Here is a 25,346-nt window from a genome sequence, read left to right as displayed (position 1 = left end):
GGAAAATGTCTCAAGAAACTTGTCTGCCTGAGCACTTACATAGATGCACCTGCAGCAAAAAACACCAAGGCAACTACAACTAAACTTTTCAGGGATCCAGCTATTTCCTTCATCTGCATAAGCAATGAATTTTACGATAGCAAATTGATCAATAATTAAACTCCAAATTTAAGTCCAATTAAAGAGTTGAAGGCTCAAATCCAAATATCAATTTAAGCCCTAAGATATTGCAGCAGTTAGTAATCAGACAAGAGCAGCCTGCAATCATCCCAATTGATGGAGAAATGTCAGGAAGATTAAGTAGTTGATGAGTTTCAATTTGGTGCCATGAGAACTAAATTGGAGTGTATACATGATTTTGAGCAATACATTTAATTTTCAAAGTGTGTTTGAATGATTTACCAATGTATTTTAAGCTGGCATGGAGAACTTTAGAGCAAATATAAATTTTGCTTTATCATGAAGCTGGACAAACCATACACATCACTCCTGTTTACAGAATTTGAGTATAAAAAGGTCATTTACATCTTAAAACAGGACAAATGTTACTTAAATGATAGAAGATGTGGAACTAATTGATAAACATTGACTAATTGCTGAACAGAGACCTAGGGGTTCAGGTACTAGTTCTTTGAAGTTTGCAATGCAAGTCGACAGGGTGGTTAAGGCAGCATTTAGCACGCATGCCTTCATTGCTGAGAAGATTGAATAAAGGAGTTGGGATGTCATGTTGTGGTTGGACAGGACATTGGTGAGGCTTCTTTGGAGTACTGTGTACAGTTCTGGTCACCCTGCTACAGGGAGGCAATTACTAAACTGGAGGGGTTCAGAGAAGATTTACTGGGATGTTGCCAAGACTGGAGGATTTGACTTGAGGAGAGGCTGGGACTTTGTTCACTGGAGTGTAGGAGGTTGAGATGTGACCTTGTAGAGATGGACAAATTCGTGAGGGACATAGATAAGCTGAATATCAAAAATAACTTTTCCACAGGGTAGGGAAGGTCAAAACTAGGGGACATAATTTTAAGGAGAGGGGAGAAAGATTTTAAAAGGAGGACCCAAGGGGCAACCTCTGAGACAGTGGTTCTTGTATAGAATAAGCAGCCAGGAGGAAGGGGTAGATGCAGGTACACAGTTACAACTGTTAAGACTTTGGATAGATACATGAATAGGAAAAGGTTAAAGGGGGATATGGGCCAGATGCAGGAAAGTGGGACTAGGAAACATCAGGAAACTTTGTCAGCATGAACAAGTTAGACTGAGGCGTCTGTTTAGGTGCTTATGACTATGACTGAAATAAGTGACAACTTTCTACTCATTCATAGGATGTGGGCATCATTGGCTGGGCCAGCATTTATTGCCTATCCCTGCTTGCCCAGATGGCAGTCAAGATTCAGCCACCTTGCAGGTTTCTGACCACAGACCAGAACAAGGACAGACAACCAGATGGCATCTTGCAGCAATAGACAATGGTTACTTGGTAGTCAGTAGGCTAGATTTTTACTCCAGATTTTACCAATTCAAAATGTCACCACCTGCTATGGTGGTATCTGACCCCATGTCACGAACATTAGTTCTTGCTTACTAACCCAGTGACATTATGCCACCTCAAGAGTTTCCAAGATTCTAGTTCTTTGAACAGGTAAGTTTTACAAATTTATGTACCATAAAAGGTCATACATTCACCATAAATGCAAATTCTTGTCATGATGCACGTACTTAATTTTCTCATTAATGCAAGTACAGCATAATCCATTTTCAATGGATGAAAACTGACATTTGCAATTATTCAAATATTTGAGAGAATGCAAATAATTGAAATACAACATCTGAAAGCTTCTTTCTTCAAAGTTCTGAATTTTTTTTTTTTTTTTTTTTTTTTGAAAAGAGTCATCTCTACAGACAGCACAAAATAGATGTGGAGTGACCAGCATTGCTAGGTTGATTATGGTTTGAACTGCTTCTATGTATTCAGTCTTCTGCTATTCTGTACCCATGGAAGTTAAAGATGTTGGGTGTACACACTACAGGACAACCTGATCCTAACTCAGCTACATCTGGCTTTGCCTTGTCCAGGCAACCATTTGCAATGTAAATTCATTGAACTAAGCCAATGTACAGAATATCGATTCTAATTCTTCCATTCCTGTCTAGTCTCAATAGCATTTGACTCATTAAAGTCAGAGTGTAAATTTAAGTGTCAACAACTTAAGAAAAGTCAGAAATCAATTGTTTCCTTCAGCACCTCAACAGACCAAATACCAGAAGGGAAAGGCTGTGGACCATGTAAACAAGGAGTAAGCCATTCATGGACCGCATTGTTTCAAAGAAGCTCACTTTCAAGGACAATCAAAGGATGAGCAATCAATGCTGGCCTGGCCAGCAACAGGGAAAAAGGCTCAAGCCTGTTCTATTTGATATCAAGGGAGATCAGACTAAAACTCAACATTCCTAGCTACTAATAACTTTTCACCCCCTTGCTTTTACCAAGAATCTATTCATTGTGACCAAAAAGGCTCTGTAAAAGGCAGAAGAAACAGATCTAAATCTTCTAGATTGTCCTGGAAGAGGCATCATCCTTTACATCTACTCTTAAGATTAGATACAAGTTTATATCAGGTCATCTCTTAAAACTCAGGCAGATGCAAGCCTACCTTGTCCAACCTTGAGGCAGGCTACCTATTCCTAGAATGGTCAACTAACTGAATTGCATTCAACATTTGCATCCTTCCACAAGTAAAAAGGAGACCAATACTGTACAGAGCACACAAGATGTGCCCTTTTCAAAGATGGATAACCCCAATTATATTTGATACCCCCAATTCCACTTCAGTTTATCTAATTTTTAGTGTACCAAATATTAGTATGGTGATTGGTGTATAAAAGACACCAAAACCTCTGCATCTCAGACCTGTTCTGGTTCACATGCAAGAGGAAGTGATGGTATTCCTCTTTCAGATACCTGTACTGATCTCCTTATGGCAATCACACAAATGACAATGCCTTCCTGCTTGTCCAATATTCCTCCAAGCATTCAAACAATACAAACCTCTTCTGTTTGAAGACTACCTCGATTTTTCTACTTAGGTCCAAACATTCTGACCTGATGCTAAAGTTGACAAAGTCTGTGCTGCACCTAACATGTACTTTTTCCCTGCTTCATTAACATATACAAACACTCAGCACCTGATCAGCATGCTGACACCATTTGCAGCATTGACTTCTGGAGCAAGAAGTCACTACCCTTCATGGACCTCAGGTCTGCAAAGTAGTAGTTAGCAGGAATGCCAAGGCTTGTCTAAGCAGTTTTTCAAAATGGTATCAGTAACAAAGATACTTCTGTTTAATTATACGTTGTGTTTTCCAACCACCTGTCAAGTAGGCCATTTTGCAGAACTGCACTAGTTACTGATTTTAAATGCTACTGGCTTGTAAGGAAAATAAACTTGCCTTCTTCAGGCTATGGTATCTTCCTGGAGAAAATGACAGACACTGTCAGCCCTTGCAGTGGTCTGAATTCTGCCAGTTTCACACAGAAAACTTGTTCAGATACCCAGGAGCCAGATAGTTGTCAGCCTGGTGCTGTCTCATCCAGAATTCACAGTAACCTGTTCCTGACTAAATTTCACTTTGTACATAGTCCCCCCGCCCTGGTGCCAATCCATCAACAAGCAGCCACCCCCCCAACCCCCACCCCAAACAACTCAACAACTTCTCCTTTAACTCCTTCCACTTCCTACAAACTAAGGGGCTGGCCATGGGCACCTGCATGGGTCCAAGCTATGCCTACCTTTGTAGGACACATGGAACAGTCCCTCTTCTACTATTACACTGGCACTATCCCCTACCTCTTCCTCAGGTACATTGATGACTATCAATGCTGCCTTGTGCATCAAGCCCACAGTGACTCCCACAGCTACTTGGACTACATTGTCTCACCCACCATCCTGCCAGAATGTGATCCCCCTACTCCCAATTCCTCTACCACATCCGTTCAAGATGGAACGTTCCACTCCCGAACATTCCAGATGTCCTTCTATTTCAAGGACTAACTACCCCACCACATCCAATGATTGAAAACGCCCTCAACCACATCTCTTGCATTTCCTGCACCTCTGCTCTTATACCCCGCCCAAAATTAAAGACAGAATCCCCTTGTCCTCACAATCACCCCACCAACCCCCAAATCCAACGTATCGTTTTTCACTACCTACAATCCAAGCCCACAACCAAAGATTTCCCTCCCTAACCCCCATCTGCCTTTTGTAGGGACCGCTCTCCACAACTCCCTTGTCCGCTCCACACTAACTCCACCACCTTTCCCTGCAACTGCAGGAAGTGCTACATCTGCCCCTGCACCCCCCCACCCTCCTCACCTCCAGTCAAGGCCTCAAAACAAACCTTTCAAATCAGACAGGGGTTCACCTGCCCATCAACTTTGTCTACTGTATCTACTGCTCCCAATGTGGCCAAGGAGAGATGGAAATGGTTGCTGAGAACAGTTTGTCTCAATCTACAGTTGAGGTGCAGGCAGTGCAAAGTTCAAAAATCAACCTGTCAGTTTTACTCATTCTTTATTCTTACATCTTTGTAAGAGAAATCCATTGAATGATCAAAATGACTGCCTTTAAATTAGATAGAATACATATGTGCAGTTGCTCTTCAGATTTTCTCACCCATTCCAAAGGACCTTTATCATTCCTCACGCAAAAATCAGATAGCTTTTGCACAAGTTCATTGTCACTGACTTACTGTTAGATATTTTCTAACCTATTTGTCTAGGTGTTGCTAGATCTCGGATTTGAACTGGGCCCCCAGCTCAGAGGCAGGGATGCTATTATCACTGTGCCACAAGAGCCAAGCACAGTTTTGTTTTTATTCTTCTAATCAACTTGTTCGCAGACATCTATTACACACCTCTGGAGCAGGTGGGGCTTGAGAGCAGGCCTCCCAGTCCAGGGTAGGGACACTATCATTGTGCCACAGGAACCTCAAGCCCGTTATTAAGTGATGCATTTATTAGCCTCACTTGGTCACCATGTGCCTTAAATTCCTGAAGCTGATGAAAGTGATGCATTTGCACAGTCATGCAGCAATATTTTAATCTTTGTTCGCATCTCTGCTGTTCCATTTAATACAGTAAAAGCATCACGTTATGACCGAGTAGAGGCAAAATGCAGACTGGTTCCTTTGCAGATTAAAATAATCTTAAGTTCAACAAGCTATTGTGCTCATTTGACATATCCTAGTGACATCTTCCACAAATGGGTTAGATCCTCAGTGAAGAATGCAATGTTCAAACCCGAGTATCCAATCAAGATTAATACAATAGTAACTTCAAGGACCTTTTTCTTGGCGGCAATATTGGTTTTACCGTGAAGTAAAATAGCATACAGTGCCCAACTGGACATTTGTAATAATGATTATCCAATGCCACCAATTCAGATAATTTGGAGAAACTTACTATTTTTCCAACTTGAATTCAAATACACAACTGAAGAAATGGGTAAAAAATGAAAAAACCATGAGCTAAAGAAGTTGAAGCACTCAACTGATAGCTCCAAAACTCAAGTTTTTAAAAAGGTCCAATACAAATGCTGATAAACCAGCTAAACCAGTAATGGAGATTGTACTGTTCTAAACTTACTCCAGGCTTAAAAACTCAAAGGCTGCTTCAAAACTTATGGGGCAGGGATGTGCAAATCAACATGTAATGAGGGAAAAAATTAGTGGCAAAAGGTGGCAACAAGCATTTAGTTCAGGGAAGTTACTGAAGCCAAAAACTACATGTAGTTTTCTACCTTTTAGTCAAACTTAGAAGTCAAGCTGTAGGAACTCAGTACAAGTTACAAGAACATTACTGTCCACTTCTAATGACAGATCACCTTGACAACTTGAGGCAAACAGCATTCTTAGATTTCAGACCATACAAAAACACCCAAAGCCTAGATTTCAATTACTGGCAGAAATCTGAAGCATGTTAGCATTTGCAAATATTTTAACCACACACTTTGAATGCACAGTACCAAACTGTCTAATGAAAGCTAGCTCAGAGTAAAATGGATTCATAATTTGGTTTGGACTTTGCTAAAGGCCTTGATTAGGTACATTTGTAAACATTATAACCTAAATTAGTGTCACATGTGCAAAGGATAGTGTAAATCTGTAACCTCAGATTTTAAACACATCGTAGAATTGAAGCCCTATCATCAGTATATTGGGATGCCAAATATAGCACTCGATCAAATTAGACTGAAGTGTTAATATACACACATATACCAATTCCTTCAGCTGGTAATGACTTTTTAAAAGGTTCACATTTTAGGTACTTAAGCAAAACTGGAGGTTCTTTTACAGGTTTCAAAATTTGGTCATCTGATAATAGGATTGCCTATTTGAACAGTTTAAATTCTAAAGTGTGTAAAGCCTATGAAGCTTAGCAAGCTGCTTTATAGAAAAAAACTAGACTGAGTGCAAATGATCAATATAGCTCTGAAAAGGGTTAATGAGGTGTCAATAAAGCATTCTGATTTAGCTCAGGAACCAAGTTTACTTGCAGTCCTTTCAATTAACAGGGATCTGCATTTGCTACAGATCATGCATTTGGATCACAATGACATTGCATATTGTGCTATACAGAGATGCTGCCATCAATTTCAGAACCAATTCCAATCCATCAGTAAACCATCTTGCATATCAAGCACACTCCATTTTAGAGTAGAGGATCTATAACACCCTCTCCAATATCAGCTTTTAATAAGGTATGAGCAATAACACTTCAAAAATCTGTTCCAAGAAATATATAAAAAAATCACTTTCTGGTTAAACAGTTATTCTACACATGATTACTTAAAGGGCCACTTTTAAAAAAATTAACATACAACCAAAAACATCTATTCTATCCCTGCGCAGGATTTAAAAACAGGACTCGACTAGATGAAATATGCTGTGCTCACACTAACTTTGGCTTTTATAAGATAAGGCATGTTATTACACAACTGATCAATTTATGCTCCAAACGTTGACAAACTTAAATGCAAACAATTCAAGAGTACTGCCTGAGTTCATGAAAAAATGCTGGCAGAATTTAACACATTTAAATTTCTTGTGATTAATAAACTTTGAAATTTAGGACTACTTTTGAGTATGCATCTACAAGTTGGTTAGCAAAAAGATGTTCTATTACCATAATAACTATGGCAAGTGTAACCAGTAACACAAATAACTTTATCACAACCAGAAATAAGTGATTCACCAAAACCATCTTTTCATTGAGGAATAAAAAATTCAACTTTCATGGTTGCGATTCACTCAACCAGTTCTACCTTTACAGCAGTCACAACATCATCTCTGGTTGGTTAGTTGAGACTAAAAGTGACCTGTACCTGCCTATTACTGGTCAATGCCAGGAGACCAAAGCAGATTCAAACTAGCAACTACAAATTGAGGAATGGTAGAGGTAGAGTTCTTTCAAGACTTGCTATAAAATCAGTACAAGATGCTTCAACTTCCATTTCTTAGAAAAAAGTAACATCTACCCTTTACTATCAAAGAAGTTCAACAAGCAGAAAACAGGTAGAAACCGATTTTCAGCTATTATTCACAATGACCGGTTGAGGCCAGCAAGCAAAGGGTGAAGCTTTTATGCAATAAACAGCAGGTGATTTTACTCTTCTAGAAGTCCTAATGCTACTAAAAGCCACTCTTAGTGTACTGTAATTGGGCTTCAGTAGTTGATGTAGTATTGACTGCATTATATGGCCATGTGTATCCTCTTTTACTAATGCCATTTGTATCGCCTTTGTACATTTACCATATTGCTTAGCCAATATCTGTTAAAAGCAATCCAAATCATGAATTATATACAAAAACTTTTAGCAAGGACAAACATCCAAAGCAGAGAATTTACAATTGACTTGGTACAGAGTCCACTTAGAGAAGCAGGATTTAATAGGGCTGCCTGTCATTTTTTTTGCGCTATGGTTTTCATCAAGAACTGCAATCAAAACACCAAGCAGTTCATACTCATCATTTTCACCGACTTAACCCTACCTACACTATGGTATTGGTGACTTTTCCTCGCCTTACTGGAGCCGTATCGTGCAAAGTCCACACGTTAAGCGGTGAACCATATGTCTCCCGTTATCCTTGATATATATTACAGGCACTTTGAAGTGTGTGTGGGTGGGGGGGCGGTGAATGAGAAGAGTGGGAAGGAAGGGGAACGATAAGCATTTCGCACATTAAGTTCTGCAGTCTTTGAAGAGTTAAAGGAAGAGTCGGTTCACTTCGCTCGTATCGACGGGAGCACAGCAGGGAAACAGCCGTCTTAAGTCCTACATTAAGACCAATTCACTTTTCAGATAAGGTGAAGGCTCATTAAAGTGCTTTATCCGAACAGGAGTGGGGTGATAAACATACACGTGCTTCTATATTTAGTCTAATAGAGAACATATACAGCGGAAAAGGAGCAAAAGTATGAAGCTGTTGGAAAAAAGGATTGGAAAGTAATTGCGTTAATTGTGTCAATTTCATCTCCGTAGCAACGGGGCAAACGGCAGTAACTGATCCGGAGAGAAATACAAGGACAGAACTGGCCGCAATCGCTTTTTACCAACCGCGATAGGAAAATTAAAGAGAACTCGATGCAGCTTGATATTCGGTAATCCGGTCACTGATCTCTCATCCGTACACATCGCCTCTGCAACTTCTCACGGCAGAATCAAAGCAATTGCATAATTTCCAAGCACAGACTTTCCCCATTTCCAAAAATAAATGTTTGCAGCACTGTGACCGGGGAGTAAGTGCACAAGAAGCCATCAAGTGAAATCGAAGAGGGGGGGGGGGGGGGGGAAAAACAAGCGAAGGGGGGGGGGGGGGAGAAGAGAGAGAGAAAACAAATACGTACAAAAGAAACGCAGTTTAATGTTGCACTAGGATCGAGAAAATTCAATCGCTTCTAGAGCTGAGTTCGTGGGTCCGATCAGGGAGATGCACAAACCAAAACGGAAGGGGGTGGGGGGGGGGGAGAGAAATAGACGCATTGTTTCCACACGGCCCGGTATAAACACGATAAGAACATGTGAAGAGCATTTCGCATAGGAAGAGGAACGATATAAACAGACCGTAAAAAAGTGATCACACAAACCGCTTCCATCGCCGCTGTTATTTTGCCGGGTTTCATTTCACGAGACACAAACCCCTGTTGGAGGAGGAGGAGGAGGAGGGGGGGGGGGGGGGGGTGGGGGAAAAAAGAGAAAGAATACGGGTTTACAAAAAAAAAGAAAAAAATCCCCCCACCAAGCAGTGTGGCTCACCTTCCTCCTTGTCAAGTACCATCGTCCTCTGGACGCAGCGGAGTCCGGGGCACGGCGCTCCCTCCTCGGCTTCTCCAGCGAACGAGAGTCGCTGGCTGAACTGCTGACAATCTTCTGCCTTTGAAGATCGAAAGAAGTGGTGACAACCGACCCTTTTTTTTGTTGCCCCCCCCTCGGTTAATGTAAAACACAGCAGCCCCACACCTTCAACAACCGGTACCTAGAAAGAAAAATCACACTCAGCCGCTCTCAAAAGCCGGCAAACAGCGACCAACAGCTTTTTCCTCCAATTTATGTGGTTCTGTACCCTTTAGGGTCCCTAGCTGGCGAATAAATGCACACATTTCCCAGTATTCCTCAGGTTCCCTGGTTAATTAAATCAATTCATTATGCTCATATCTGATTAGCAGCCCCCGAATCAATTATTCAATACACAAACATAATTGCCTGTGCCAGAGGTGTCTAAGTTTTAGCTTATTTAACTCCAAGGACACTAATTACCCCTAGGGCAAGGGAACTTTTCTCATTAATTCTGAGAAATACAAAAGCCCATTTAAGGAGTGTGCGTGGTTGACTCACAAAGGGAACATTCTGTAATACACGTGCATTTAGCAATGGAGATTGCGCGAGAGAGAGAAAGGGGTTTGGTACTAATTTATAAAATGGGTAATCTTATTTCTTCCAAAGGTACAATAACGAGCCACCCTCGAATCTTTTATTAAACCTTGAAGCAAAATGGGATGGGGAGGGTGGGGGAAGGTAAAAGTGGAGGGCGGGAGATCGTTAAACTGGATTCTTACCGATCTTTTATTAAAATGACAGAACAGCGGGTAGATCCAAGATCGTTCCCTCCAACCCCCCCCCCCATTCCCCTTTTTAACATTCAATCCAACTTTAATCCTAACCATTAGGAACTGGGCATGCAGAGCTGTCCAGCCACAGTTCTAAATTACAATCAAACGGTTACCAATTACACAAATTATTGACGGCAGATTCTCTTTTCAACTGCAAATTAAGGCTATTAAGAAAGCCTTTTTTAATGCAAAAGTGACTAATTAACCAACGGATGGGAAATCTGCAGCCCAGATATCAAAAAAGTGCTCTGTGCACATTGCGGAAACACAAGGGAACCAATTAGTTTAATTATCAAAACAGCTAATTAAAATTGCACAGTTCCTAATTAGTTCTTTGCTTTTTCCTCTAATTGACAGGATGGAGATAAATGGGCAGCCGATGAAAAAAAAGGAAAACAGAGAAACTCTGGTTGAATATTTATGCTGACTTTATCTCGGTCTGTGTGGCAGCCTTGAAACTGGGAAATTAATGACCTTAATTCCCAAACTCTTTTACTCTAACTGCGCTCCCCTCTGCGTTCCCTAAGCATTCTGATTTTTATGGGTCCAGCCACCCCGCCAACAATTTACTCGGGAATAAAAGCCCTGGGAGGTGGGGATGATCCAACAATTCACTGCCTAATGTGACAGGTCCCAGTTAAAGACACAGGGCTCTCTTTGTACCTTACATTTAATCGCTGCCAGAAATCTGATCGTCATTACATTCTCTTTTCAAACCCGTTTCTCCTTGTTGCGATCTTCGCTGTGACACCCCCCCCCCCCTTTAATCACGTTAATTAACCGACTATTGTCTTCATTGCCTGGGGATGGGGAACTCGTCACAAGTGAGCCGGCGGTTTTCATTTGCAACCTGATGTGTTTTGATACAAATTCCACGGTAGTAACGCCGAGCTAAACAAACCAAACACAAACGTTACCAGGCTCTTCTGAATGTGGCCTTCCCACTTAGGAAGGCTGTTAACTGATGTTAAGAAGCGCTTCAATGAAGGGCAACCCTATCTATCATGGCACCATCTTAAACGGTTGCTAATGTTTACGATCGGCATATAAATGGTTTCATAATTTTTCTTCAAGTCAATTTTCCCGTCTTTAAGAAATATTAAGTTTACTTTCAAAAATAAAACTTCCCTAGCCATTTTAGCTGAACTTAAATCCCATTCCCCAGTGAAATCACAATGCAACTAGAACTCGTTGTATAGGAATTACAGATAGAACTATCACACTACTGAAGCTTTTATTTGGGAGAAACCGATGCTTTACAGTGACTAAGCTAGTAGAATTTTATTTTTATTGTATACAATTCCAAGCTTCTAATTGGTTTCCTGACCTTCACACCTTGCAGTAAAATCTACCCCCACACGTTCCATGCACTGCTTATTGATTGGGTTTCATTTGCAGGTAGGGACAATAATTTTCACGTGGAATGCATTTACCCGAAAAGTCAGACATTCTTTGTGACAAAGCCACTTTTATCCACCTTCTGCAGCTCTGTTCCGTGTAAAAATCGAACTCGTTTGTCGAGATCATTAGGAATTTGGTGAACTCCACATTCTAAATTGCTAATAATTAACTGGCATTGACTGACATTGTGCTCACAGTGATTTTTCCTCACACAAATGTTCTGCTAGATCCTTACAGTATGAAATATTTTATCACATGACACAACAATAGAAAATGATCACCCTCTCACTACAATAAGCCTCCCATTTCCGATCCTCTATGGTGGTCATACCATCTAATAGTCATATGGCATTGCAGTAGTAAAACACTTTCCAGGCTGCCGATTTTGCAATGTTCTAGGAATTTGACTTCATGTTTTGCCATGGAGATAAGTATGTCTGAACTACACATAAGATTAGTAATTTTGGGCTCAAAATAATGTTGGAAAATTGAACTTTGAAATCAGGATTTTCTGCATGGGGATTATTTGCATCTAGAGAAGAGAAAAAAGACATTAACTAATGGTTATATGGATACCACAATACTCACTGTTGGTAAAAATACTTGTTAAAAACTTAGTATTGGAAGCAAAGTTGTCTCTATATCTATGTACAAACAACTGGATGATAGATCCAAGTTTCCATTTTTCTGAAGTCACCAAATGATTTGCAATCTTTGTTCTGTAGTTTCCCAATGTTTATCCCAGATTTTTGAAAATGTCAGATAAAACATTGGCAAATAATAGTACATCATGAAACTCATCTTATTCAAAAATCACTTTTTGGGACAAATTACATGATTTAAGGGATAATATGACAAACAAAATACTCCATCTTCCTGGCCACACATGTGTCGCTATACAATTGTGTTCAGCTTGGTTTAGTTGAGAATAGTCCCACTCAAGTCCAAAAGTTGTGGGTTTCAGCCTAACCCAGTCCAGAAATTCAGCTATTCCAGCACTAACCCTAATTAGTCCGTGGAAATAGTGCTGTAGGTATAAAATTAATAAGCTAGTAATTGAGAGTCCTAAGCTGATGTTCTGGGGACTTGGGTTCAAATCCCACCATGGCAGAAATTTGAATTCAATAAAAACCTGGAATTTAAATAAATAAATCAATAATAGACATATTATTGTAAAAACCCATCTGGTTCACTAATTGCCTTTAAAGAAGGAAGCTGTCATCCTTTCCTCTGCTGGTTTCCAAATCCACAGTAATATGATTAATTTTTGACTGTCCACTGAAATGATCCAGCAGGCCATATAATTCAAGGACATATAGGAATGGACAATAAATGCTGGGCCAGCTAGTGAAATCCAGATCCTATCAACACATTTAAAACAAAACTGATTCACTGCAACACTGTCCTTTGGGCAAGATATAAACAGAAACTATTCCTGCATGTTCCAGTAGTTCACCTAGCTGCTCAAGATTAATGACACTACTTGAAGATATCTCTTGAAATATCTGCTTATCCTGGTCAACATTCCTCCCTCAGTCAACAATACCAAATACAGGATTAACCAGTCTTCTGTCTAATATTTGAGATTTTGTCATGTGCCAAATGGCTACCATTTTCTTCGAATAGCATATGGAAAAAAAACATTTTGCCTTCACCTGACTGTCCTCAAATGACATGACAATAGTGCTTCCAGGTAATTCACTCTACGTGAAGCACAGATGTGACCAGATGCTATGGACATTCTATGAAGTAAAAATTGATTGAAATATATATATATATTACTCATGCACATGTTGGTTACATGTAATTTTAATATCATTTTTAGAAGTGAGTTAAGTATTTTAATCTTTGTATGGTTAAAAATATTTACGCCAACTTCATGAATCAGTTTTGTCACAAGTAAAATTAATGTCTGATCTCAACTGTTTAAATTTTCAGTATGGCAGCCAGGCACTTAAAAGGTTGAGGAGCAAAACAGATGACATCAGCCTACAAGTTTATAATTCACATTAATATTAGTAAAATTCAAATCAGTTATATATGCACAATTAGTCTCTGGTTTGTTTTTGTCATGTGGGTAACATTCATATTACACATACATCAATTAATTATGCTATTTTTGCATATGGAATAAATTACATATTTGATATTGGTTTCCTTTGATTTATTACTGTCTACTTGCTAAGTGAAATGCAAGCTGTACTTCATGCAGAAATGTTGTTTACAGTCTTAACTGCAGTGAATCTGTTATGCATCTTTCTATGATTGTTAAGGCTTGCAGGATTTCCTCAATTTAATGGTTGGGAGACTGGTGAAGTGGCACCACCCACATTGGGTTCTTATGAGTTTTGAAGACATGGGAAGTGCCAAAAGGTATTGTCCTAAAGTTTGACACATACACATTGTTCTAAGATCATACTAACTGAAATAAAAACTATAGTCAGTGTAATGTCATATTCAATTGGTACATCACTTGTGTGAGGATATTTCCATAGAAATATAGGTTACTGTTGGATTCATTATGAGCATATCTTGTAATTAACTTTGAATTACTATCATTTGAACAAACAAACAAACAAACACAACAACTGTGTTATAACACAATAAAACTCAAGGATTGCATATATAGGTCAGAACTTTACTTGAAGAGAATGACCAGAAAATTACTTGTGTAAAAAGCTGAGTTCAACAGTTGAATCAGAATTTTGTTAGGATTGGGTAAATGCTTATCTAATACTGGCAAACCATGTTCTGGCAAATGTAATTTGAATTTATATTTTATTTATTTTCCATGATGCCAAATATGAGGATCCTGGCTAATAGCTAGTTATGTATGTTTCACCTCTATTGTTAAATTCCTTGGTAACTTAAGAAAACAAAACTACACAGCCAAGACCAACTGAAAGTATGTCATATTGTTAAAGGGTCTGCACACAAAAACTTGTTAATTCTACTTGGCTAATTTAGAATCTGTCTACAGTGGAAAAAGAAAGATTAAGACAGTTTGGAGGAACATACAAAATGTAGCAACAAATAGGGCTTAAAAATTGCAACGGGTATTATTTTTTTCCAGAGGATAGAGCCAATGATGTTGATGAATAGTTTTATTATTGATAGCCATTTAAAGGAAGCAGCCAGTTAATGTAGGCATGTATTTTCATATTGCAATAGTTGGTTAAAATCCAGTTTCAGAACAGCAGCCAGCCTTCCACTTATCAATGTATCACCTTTTGCCTGGTGTCGTAGAATTAAATGATTATTAGGCTAATGTTTGAGTGGCTATGTGTTACAGATTCATGTCTTTGGGCAGCTGGGTTGAAATTGGCCCAAATCATTTCACTCAAGAGCGGACACTTGGCTAATAATGAAAGGAAATTTCTATCACATCTATCTGGGTTAGATTTGAACTCAGGTCAGAGACAAGAATGGACAAGTTTTGACCAGCTGTGTTTACCAGCTTCCCTGGAGACAATGTACTACTAAATTTCAATAGATAGTGGGCTTGATTTTGGCCCAGTCTTGACACTGCTCTTCTGGTTTCAAAGTAAAGTTTAATTAAAAACAAATGCTGCCTTCCTTTGGTCAGCACTAGATGGTGCCACTGAAGGTTTTCTGCAATGCTCATTGCAACATTGATGGGGGTCGTTCCACAGGTATTTGGCATCTTATTTACATAGAAAAAGATGTCTAATACCTGTTCTAAGTGCAGACCAGCACATCCAAAAAATGAATCTCACAAATTTTGCATTGGTATCAACACTGGTACAGTCAATACAGACCAACTCATTGTTAAATTAGTATACTTTGAACTAATCTTATGCTTAGAAAATTGATACAATGCACATTAATTTCTATGCATCCCTGTAAGTTTAGAAGGAGGAAACATATTGGGGTCTTTGAATGGTTAGGTGAGAAACACATTTATAGAAAATTACATTTCAACCAGTTTGTTACTTCAGTAACTACAAAAAGAAAGGTCTATTGCTCCAGGAACTTGAAGACATTAATTTACAGAACTTCAATAAAAGCATGCTTTGCGCAGCACACCAATGCAAACACCACTTTGCCATTGGACTTCCTTTTTCTAAAAATTCTGTCACGTGTTAATTAAAATGTGCTTGAGGAATTAAATCAGAATGGGTTTGGACTTGACCTTGTGTATGGCAGGATGTTTTATTTATGGAATGTTCTCTATTTTGGCTTCCCGTTGAAAGGCACATTACAATACACAACCTCTTTCTCTGAAAAAAATAGTTTTGATAATCCTTTGTTTTTCATTGTATTTTGGCCCCCTTACACTAGATAATAGAGTGGTCCAGGTTACAAAAGCTGTTTGGTGTATCTATCAGCAGTTGTGTTTGAGAGTAGAAATTCGCAAGCCATTTTTCCCCACCTTGGATTTGATACATAAAATCTACAGTGTAGAAATAGGCCATTCAACCCACTGTTACATGTCAATGAGTACTACATTTCACAAGTCTCCACCCAGAATATTTCATTTGCATATACTTTTCTATTCCTTTGCTCCTGCTCGAAGATTACCCCTCAAAGGCACGGAAGCTATTTGTCTCAACTATTCCATGTACCATTTCCACATATGAACCACTCTCTCAGTAAGGAAGATAATAACTGAGATCGGGGAAGCCCAAATGCAGTTTTAGTTCAAATTGGGTTTCAAAAGGTCTGAATCTAACATTCTGGTCACCTCAGTTAACCCTTTATGTCCTCTACTGAATCCAAAGAATTGTACTTAATACGAAGGTGTGAATGTAGTTTTGTGCCACAAAATTTTAACCTATGCTGAGCTCAATGTTTTTGTGCTTTTGTTTCCCACCTGTTATTTGTCCATATGGCAGCCCTTTCACCCAAACAGGTAGCGCAACAAAGAATTTACATGTTGGCGCTCTAAATTCCATCAATACAAAGACCACTTGTGAGAGAAAATGTGAAATCAAATTTTCCATTGCTATGGTAGAATGCTCCAATTTTGTGAAATGAAACCCACTGGGATTTGATTTAAATTTCCATAATTTTGCCTCAAGGATTCAATTAGGAACACAAGAACAGAACAGACAATTTAGCCCCTTGAGCTTCTTCTGCCATCCAGTGAGATCATGGATGATCTCACTCTCATACTATATACTGGTTTTTGCTCCATTTCCCTTCATTCTTTTGGCTAACAAACATTTATCAACCAGAATTTTAAAATGAATAATTGATTCGGCATCAATTGCTATTTGTAGAAGACTGTTACATGCTTGCAACATCTCTCTGCTTGAAGCAATGTTTTCTAATTTCATTCTTGAAATGGTCTGGCTCTAAACTTTACCCTACACATCTTAGCCCCGGACTCAAAATTGTGGAATTGGCAAGTGGTCTTGGTATGTGAACCCGGAACAATAGATTTTAAAACTCAGGGTTATTACAGCTATGCTGGTGGATTAGCCAGCACTTTTCACAGAAAAAATATTGTGAAGCAAGCTTCCCCACTCCACCACCCATTTCACCAACATTACCTCACTTGAAGATGCAGCTCTTGCTGGGAAACAGTTCCACAGGAGACAACAGCATTTCACTCTTTCAATCAAGAGACTGTTATAAAAAGATATAAACCCAGATGATGTGTGGCAATAGGCAATTAAACATAGGGTGTATCACTGGTGCCTCAGTTTGATCGTAGTCTCAACCAATATTCTCAACTTGATGAGCATTTTCCAGCAGAGATCTCTTCATCTGCTCAGGGAGTGGAAAACTCCTGTGACCATTTTTATTACTGTGACTGGTATTCTGGATCATATGTGCTAATTCAGCATGGAGCAGGGATTTAAACCTGGCACCTTTTGATCCAAATGGTTCAGTCTCCTACCAAGTGTTGCATTAAACCACTAAGCCATTAAAGAAACCCTTGGTAGAGAAGTTTTAACCGAATGAAATCGCAGCTACTTTTGCATCTGAAGCAGTTAGTAACCTGAACCAACTTTTTTAAAATATGCTTACTTAATGCTGATTTCACTAAACTGTTAAAATAATCTTTAAAATTGACAGGACAAAACAAATTTATAAATGTACTTTTTTAATTAAAAAAAAATCAATATCAGAAGCTTAGAAATTACTAGTAATTCATTAGCATTGCATTAAAAAGTTAAGAATTTAAAAGATACTTATATATATAGTATTCCTGACTTAAAGCCACAAAACATGAAAAGACAGTTGCTCAAAGGCCATTATAGTGCAGTGCATCAGATTTGTGGACCACCCAATCGTTAGATATTTATAGAGATGGAATTTATGAGTTAAGTAACTTGAGTCCACAAGTTTTCATCTTAAATGTCTTGGAAACTCAGCTCTGAAAGTGTCATGTGATTAGTGAACCTCATCTACCAAGGCTGAATTTGTATTGTATGACACTACAGCTGACGTGTGCAAATTAATTTGAGATGGACAGAGTTCAATAACTAGCCCACCCATGTAATCGGGAACTTTGAGAGTTCAAGGAATCGCCTGGAATGATTACTGGATTATATTCATTTGTTGTAATACACAGACCTCGTTGTCAATCACAATGGAACTTTAATTGAGAGGGCAGAAGCAAGGTTGTTTAGACAGTTGCTTATTCAGTCTGCCCTCATAACTACCACTCAAAATGAGTGCATACTAAGCAGCATGAGTGCAAGCACACTTTCTGCTACTATTCGCCAAATCCGAAATGAAATTCAGCATTAAGAACTGCTTTAGTCCTATCTTGTACATTAATTAGTGTACAGTTGGATAGAGTGAAAAGCATTTACAATTCATTCAATTTCTACATGCTTAATTTTTTGAACCAGCCTCATTAGGAAGTCTTGTGTCAAAGACTTATGTTTGTAATATTTTAGAGTCGCAAAAGTTGGCAATATTGTACACATGTATTTATTTATCTCAGTGGCTTAGTTGATAACATTCTCACTCATAAATCACAAGACCTCAAGTTCAGGTCCCACTGAGGACCTAAGCACAAAACCCTCACTGATATTCTATTGCAGTCTTGAGGTAGTGGTGGGCCATCAGACAGGTCTTTGTTTCTTTTATTCATGTACATTTTTATTGCTGTGCATATTAAATCATCTTTACTTGGGATTAATTATTGTCTCTGACCAGAACAAGTATCATCTTGACCCTGCCGTAAATATATGTTTACACATTGTTTGTTGTAGCACATTGGGTTAATCACATGATTTAGTGAAAACACTTCCACAGAAGGCAGGAGGGACTCTGAGCAGCCAAGTCACTGTAGGGAATCCTCGCACATATTGAGTACAGCTAAAAGTGTAGCAGATGAAGTGGTACAGGCTGCTGCTTCTTACTCACCTGCTTGGTTGAGGAATGGCACACCATAGGTGTGGAAGGAGATGAGATGAAAGAATCAGTTTAAAAACAAAGTAGTTTATCATGAGCACAAATTATATTAAGGATCACATTAGGATAGATCGGTGGAGATCAGCAGCCTTTTAGTAATGAAGGATTATAGCTGACCTTATAGAAGTTTATAAAATCATGAGAGGCATGGATAGGGTTAATAGCCAAGGTCTTTTCCCCAGAATATCGGAGTCCAAAACTAGACAGCATAGGTTTAAGGTGCGAGGGGAAAATTTTTTAAAGGGACCTAAGGGGCAACTTTATCATGCAGAGTGGTACATGTATGGAGCTGCCAAAGGAATTGGTGAAGGCTGGTATACTTTCAACATTTAAAAGGAATCTGGATAGGTATATGAATAGGAAGGGGTTAGAGGGATATAGGCTAAGTGCTGGTAAATGGGACCAGATTAACTTAAGATATCTGGTCAGCATGGACAAGTTGGATCGAAGAGTCTGTTTCCATGCTGTACAGTTCCACGACTAAGTCACTTTACACCTTAGATGGGTCACATGGACATGATTGTTTGATTGGTGTTCTGCACAATGATTCCATGATTGTTCTTTGTTTTATCTTTCACAGCATGTTAATCGGTGTACATATTGTAAATATCATTGCACATCAGAGCACAGCATTGCTTAACTAAAATTAACTTGTCCTCTTTCACAAGTTCCTCATACGCATTAAAAGCTAATTCTGAATAAGCACTAAAATAAGTTTTTGCTAGCATTGATTAACATAGAGCATTCCAATTAGAAGAACACACAGGGTTAGATGGCCCTTTTGACACAGTGATAAGGCATCGGCATAAAAATGGGTCACCTGGAAGAATTTCATTAAAGTTAGCGGTCAGAATTCCAATGTTAATTGGTTTGCAAAGACTTTATGTTAAATTTGAGACCAAGCCTCCCTGGAATAAAAGGACAATACAAATTACATAAAACCATCTACTTTAAGTTCTAATAATTAAAAAATAATGCAGCCAACCCTAAGGTGTGCTTGGTTAGTAGAAAGTGGGCTTTATATAATTTATACACCAGCTGTTGCAACAGTTTTTTCTATATGCTTTTCTAGGCCATTTCCTTACTGACTGTGTCTGATGAAATTCTGCTGCGAGAGACTTGGGGGTGGTGCAGGAGTTGGTGCTGTGTTGGTGAATTGAGGGTTTTAATTCCTCTGGTGTTTCTGAATGGAAAGGCATACTGGTGGGAACGTTTAATAGAAGGTCTGTAATCAGAATACACTTGTATTCAGCCTCTACAATACTGAATCTCATCAAATGTTAAAGCACAGGCATGTGTGGAAGGATAGAATTTCAAGGTTTTAGACTGTCCCCATTTTAGACACTCCTCCGGGAGCGTGTGATTACTCAGGTTTAGCAGTTTATTGCCTCATCTTTCAATATCCAGTGAAGCACAAAATTCTAATCTAAGTTGTTCTTTCTACTTAAAGAAAAGGCGTCAGAATGCTCAGAGACTTTAGTTAACATTGTGGTGAATCATTTCTTGCTCTGATTCGATATGATGTGGGTAAAATGATTTTCTGATGTGAACAGGCAGCCCATTATTGGTGCAGTTAACATATTTAAAAAGAACATCAGAAGGTACAGGCTGTGCAATCCAAAGAATAATTTGGATCTTTTACTGTTTAAAGAAAAAAAAAGTTTGCGGTGGATCAAAAGCTTATTATCATTATCGGGTTTTCATTACAGGAAAGGCTCGTTAATCTGATGTTACGTTCAAGGAATCATAACACTTCTGTTTGGCCACTGGATCAATTTAAAATTGAATGTATATGACACTCCTTTGTACTCAGATTTTTAAAGCAAGATGTTTCAAACATACGCACACAGAAAAGATAATGTTAAATATTTAGAACTAAGCTTAGCATGGAAATTCATCCTATGATTTCTATGATTCTGGAAGAATGGACCAATTATTAATCACTTTTTTAAAAAAAGCTTATGGATACATATGAACACCCGAACTGGTTTCATGAAGAGTAAGTGTCAGTTTCAATGTCCCAGTACTACTTCTATCTTCAATGTCAGTTTTGTCATATTAACAATGATCTCTTCCTTATTTAGTTATGTACCTGACATTAACAGATTATTGCAATAAAGTTTAAATAGCTTACTTGTTTAAAGACATCCATTCAAGTGAGGATCATATACCTGCAGATTTTTGTAGCTTTCAATGCACAGCCTAGAAAAACAAACAAACAAAAATCAGAGAGAAATGTTAGTTATTTAAGGAGTTATTTTAATGAGATGACCAAGTGTGCCAGAAGAGAGCATGTCTTTTACGTACTGCCATCTTCCACTACTTTTTATCCAATTGTGCAATTTTCTGTGAAAATTAAATTTAATTATCCAATTACAATGATTATCTTGCAGAAGCTGCCCACAACTGTGCCTTTATTATCCAGTCACAGCTGTTATATAACACAGCAGAGGACTCGGTAATTACTGAATTGAATTGAATTAGGTTTATTGTCACATGTACTCACATGAGTACAGTGAAAAGTTTACAAGTCGCCACTTACAGCGCCATCTTAGGTGCAAAGGTACCTAGGTACAGAATCCTAGGGTCAAAGCAGAAAAATAATGAAAACAAAGTTATAAAGTTAAACATTACAGTCCTTATTAAAAAGTGAGAAAAACAAAGAAACACAGTTAACAGTTCAACACCTAAGTGCCTGGACATGCTGGGCTCTCACACCTCACAGAGGGTTGACCTCCCCTGCTTGGGGCTCAACCTTGCCCCTGCTGCTGTCCTGGGCTGCCCATTCTCGTCACCTTGCAGCCTGTTCCTGCTCCTACCACTGCCATGTTCAATGACCACTCAAAGAGGATTGTAACAATTGAAGAGAGGTGAAAAATATCAGAAAATTTGAAAAGACAATCTCTGAAGAAGAGTGAATGTCACCTTTGGAACACTAAAAAAAAAATCAGCATACTTTTTGTATGTTTTATGCATCATTATTGAGATTTTTGCTGATGGCATCATCAAAACTAATAGCTAGGGGAAGAGTAGTTGAATATAAAAACAATGAATCAATGGAGCTATAGTCATTAATCCAGAATTTGAATGATTGCATATTTTTAAACAATGTTAATGTTGTTGATTTAGCTCCCTTAGCATCTTCTCCAAGTCATTTCCTTTAATGATACAATCATATACACTCCTTAAATTCAAGGCAAATAGAAAGAGGGTATTGATGAGATTATTTTAGTATTATCGTGAAGTGTGGTTTTGTAGGTGACATAATATTTCATGCAGTTTGTAAAAATACCCTAATATAGGAATCATCACGAAAAGCCTCAGTACCTCTTCACAAAATAAGAAAGCAATGAATGAAAAAATACATTTTCTCATTAAGTCCAAACCTTCTACGGACTGTATACATTCCTACTGGTGTCTATCCCACTTACTTAACCCCTTGAGGGAAGTGCGTAAATATTCCCTGATTCCCAAGGAGTTACATGCAATATTCAATTTATTGATCCATTTCTAAATCTTCACTGGCTTGTTGCTTTCACAATTATTACTCCACACACTCCAACTTCCCCAGATACACTAGAAGTATTGTACCCTATGCATTATTTTAGTATCTCCTAGTCTATTCTCAATTAGATACTCCTCTTCAAAATAACATGACTGTTTTAACTTCAACCACTTTTGCTAGCAGCTGTTTCATATATTTACCACTCTGTGGATTGAAAACATACCTTAACATTTAGAATGAGACTCGTTAGTTTTATATCCATGAACTCTATTTCTGACATCGTATAACTAAGTGAAAACTTGTCCATATCAATGCTAACTCTGCATTTCTGGTACTTTAAAGACCTGGGTATTATGCTCCTTTTATCTTCTTTTCTCCAGTAAAAGTAAACACAGTACAAGTTGTACAAGATTATCTTCATATTTTGAGATGTAAATTTCTGTTTATTCTCTGAATGCTCTACAATGCATCAATATAATCAATTGCTGTATGGTTAATAGAATAGTAAGAGCTATGCCTAAGAATGAGACCTAAAAAGGAAAATAATCAGCTTAAAATTGCTCGTATCAAATGTCAAATTTTTCATTACAACTTAAAATACAGTTCAATGTAACTGCCAGAAATTAAACAAATATTCCCTTTATCTCAGCATTCACTAACTGGCATATATTGTTTATCTGTTTCCTAGAAGTCTGTTTTACATCATATTTTGTTTCTCAATATAATGTCCTGACCAAAAGAAAAACTGATAGACAATGACAAGGATAGACATATGGAACATATCCCCAGTTATAGCGAAGTCTTAAAAAAATGGACAGTTCTAATCTTCTGTTAATATTGAGAATTTCAACAGCAATGCATCTACAATCCTCGAAGGGTTTAATGAAGCAATAACAAATGTCTGCATGAAGTCTACCAGGAAATTGATGGTAGGCAGGTTTATTAAAGGATGGTCTCATAGTCTTCATCTCAAAATTGATCAGGTATCCTCAGTCACTTTATACATTGTTCAGCTGATTTCTCCCAACTTGATTATTCATTTTATTTATCATTGAATCATTCCATTCTTAATTGCCAACTATATTCAGCTGTCAAATCAGTCAATAACTAATTATTAATTATATTCACTTGTGAATCATTCAATTACTAAATGCATTTTCTGATCAGTTCACCATTAACTAATTTCTTCATTTTTAAGTTGTTTAACAAGTCTTGATTATTTGTACCATTCTCCAGTTGATCATGCTATTGTTAGATTTTGAGTACATTCTCAAATGTCAAATACAGGATGCGTCCTTCAAGGTAGCAGAAAATCAAATTAGTTGATGACATTCCTCAGTCACACATCAAATTCTGTTCTTCCATTATTCCTGTACTCACCCATATTGACTCCCAGTTAACCATAATGCCTCAATTTTAAAATTTTTATCTTTGTTTGTCAATTCTCCCTTGACCTCACTCCTCCTCACCTCTCTAATCACCTTACATATTCCCACCTCTAATTCTTTTGCCTCTTTAAATGTGTTTGTTAAGAGTTAACTCTTTAATTGAGCATTTAGTTATCTGCCCAATGTCTCATGTGTGTAAGTCTTCAATTTTGTTTGGTAATAATTCTGTGAAGCACCTTGGGACATTTTAACTATACTAAAAAGTGTTATATCAATGCAAGTTGTTGTTGTTCACCAGCCCAACTCTAATTACTGCCTGTCTTCCAAACAACCTATCCTTAATTATTGGATATTCTCCAACCAGTCCATCAATTACTGAGTATACTTTTCAGTCAGTCAAACTGTCCTCAATTACTGTGTATATTATTCAATCAACTTACTTACCTCAATTACCAGCTATATTCTCAAATCAGTCTGTCTCAATTACCAGATATAGTCTCAAATCAGCTAATTCTCAATTACTAGCTAAGTTCTCTACTCAGTCCAGCCTCAATTAGCCAGTATATTCTTTATTAATAGCCATGCCTCAGATACTGTCTCCCGTCAGCCAATTCCACAATCACCAAATATGTTCTTCAGTCAGTGATCTCATCTCACTTTCTGGCTACACTCTTCAATTAGCAGATCCTCAATTACTGGCTAATTGTTATTGGATATATTCTCCAATCAAACAACCTATAACCTGCTATTCTCAAATTAGCCTATCCTCAATTATTGTCCAGTTTCTGAATTTGGTCTATCTTCATTTACTACTGCATGGTAATGTAATGACTACATTTGGGTATATGTGGTGCAGAGGTAGTGGCCCTACTTTTGAACCAGGGGGCCCAGGTTCATGTTCCAACTGCTCCAGCAGTGTATAATGGCATGTCTGAACAAGTTGATTAAAGATATCTGTAGTGGTTACATTAACAGACTGGTAATCCATGAACATCTAGATGAATAATCCAGAGGATGGGAGTCCAAATCCCGCTATGGTAGTTTGATAACTTGATTTATATTTAAAAGGAAGGGAATAGAACCAACTGATACTAGTAAAAGTAATTGCTTTAAGGGCTCTCGTGTTAGGCCTTGTGGCACAGTGGTAGTGTGAACCTGGAGGACTGGCTTCAAGTCTCACTTGTCCCATGTGTGTGCCAAAACATGTTTGAGCAGGATGATTAAAAATGTTTAATTTAATCAACTGTAGAACAGATTGATGAAAATATCTAAACACCCAGCTGCTGTGTTTTTTTTTGATGCAGTGATCATCTTCCAACTTCTGGATAGAAGGCTTTAGTTCAAGTCCCACCTGCTCTAGAGATTTGTGATAACATCTCTGAGTAGGTTTATTTGAAAGTATTTAAGATTAGATTCAAAGGCTCTTGTTGGACAGTGGTAGTGTCCTCACCTCTGAAGCAGGTAGCCCAGGTTCAAGTCCCACCTA

The 25,346-nt window shown here is 38.1% G+C and overlaps 1 protein-coding gene across 6 annotated transcripts in view; it reads right to left on the bottom strand.

The window, feature by feature from the left end:
* The window catches only part of lmo1 (LIM domain only 1), a 52,043-nt gene extending 30,909 nt beyond the window's left edge, over positions 1 to 21,134 (bottom strand). Inside the window, exons 1-2 of one of the 6 annotated variants that reach the window (XM_048607372.1) lie at positions 21,102 to 21,134; positions 9,318 to 9,435 (exon numbers count right to left, since the gene is read on the bottom strand). In XM_048607372.1, the coding sequence (XP_048463329.1) occupies positions 9,318 to 9,435; positions 21,102 to 21,119 (136 nt within the window). In that variant the 5' untranslated portion in view covers positions 21,120 to 21,134. Of the gene's footprint in view, positions 1 to 8,908; positions 8,987 to 9,148; positions 9,203 to 9,317; positions 9,830 to 10,117; positions 10,185 to 21,101 lie in introns of those variants that run through there. The other 5 variants (XM_048607375.1, XM_048607376.1, XM_048607373.1 and 2 more) reach the window with 5 other exon arrangements.
* Positions 21,135 to 25,346: the final 4,212 nt, after the last annotated feature.

The sequence above is a fragment of the Rhincodon typus genome, chromosome 17, assembly GCF_021869965.1.
Source record: "Rhincodon typus isolate 14 chromosome 17, sRhiTyp1.1, whole genome shotgun sequence".
Classification (NCBI taxonomy): domain Eukaryota; kingdom Metazoa; phylum Chordata; class Chondrichthyes; order Orectolobiformes; family Rhincodontidae; genus Rhincodon; species Rhincodon typus.
Note: the sequence above shows the minus strand (reverse complement) of the source record. Positions and strands in the feature narration are given on the sequence as shown.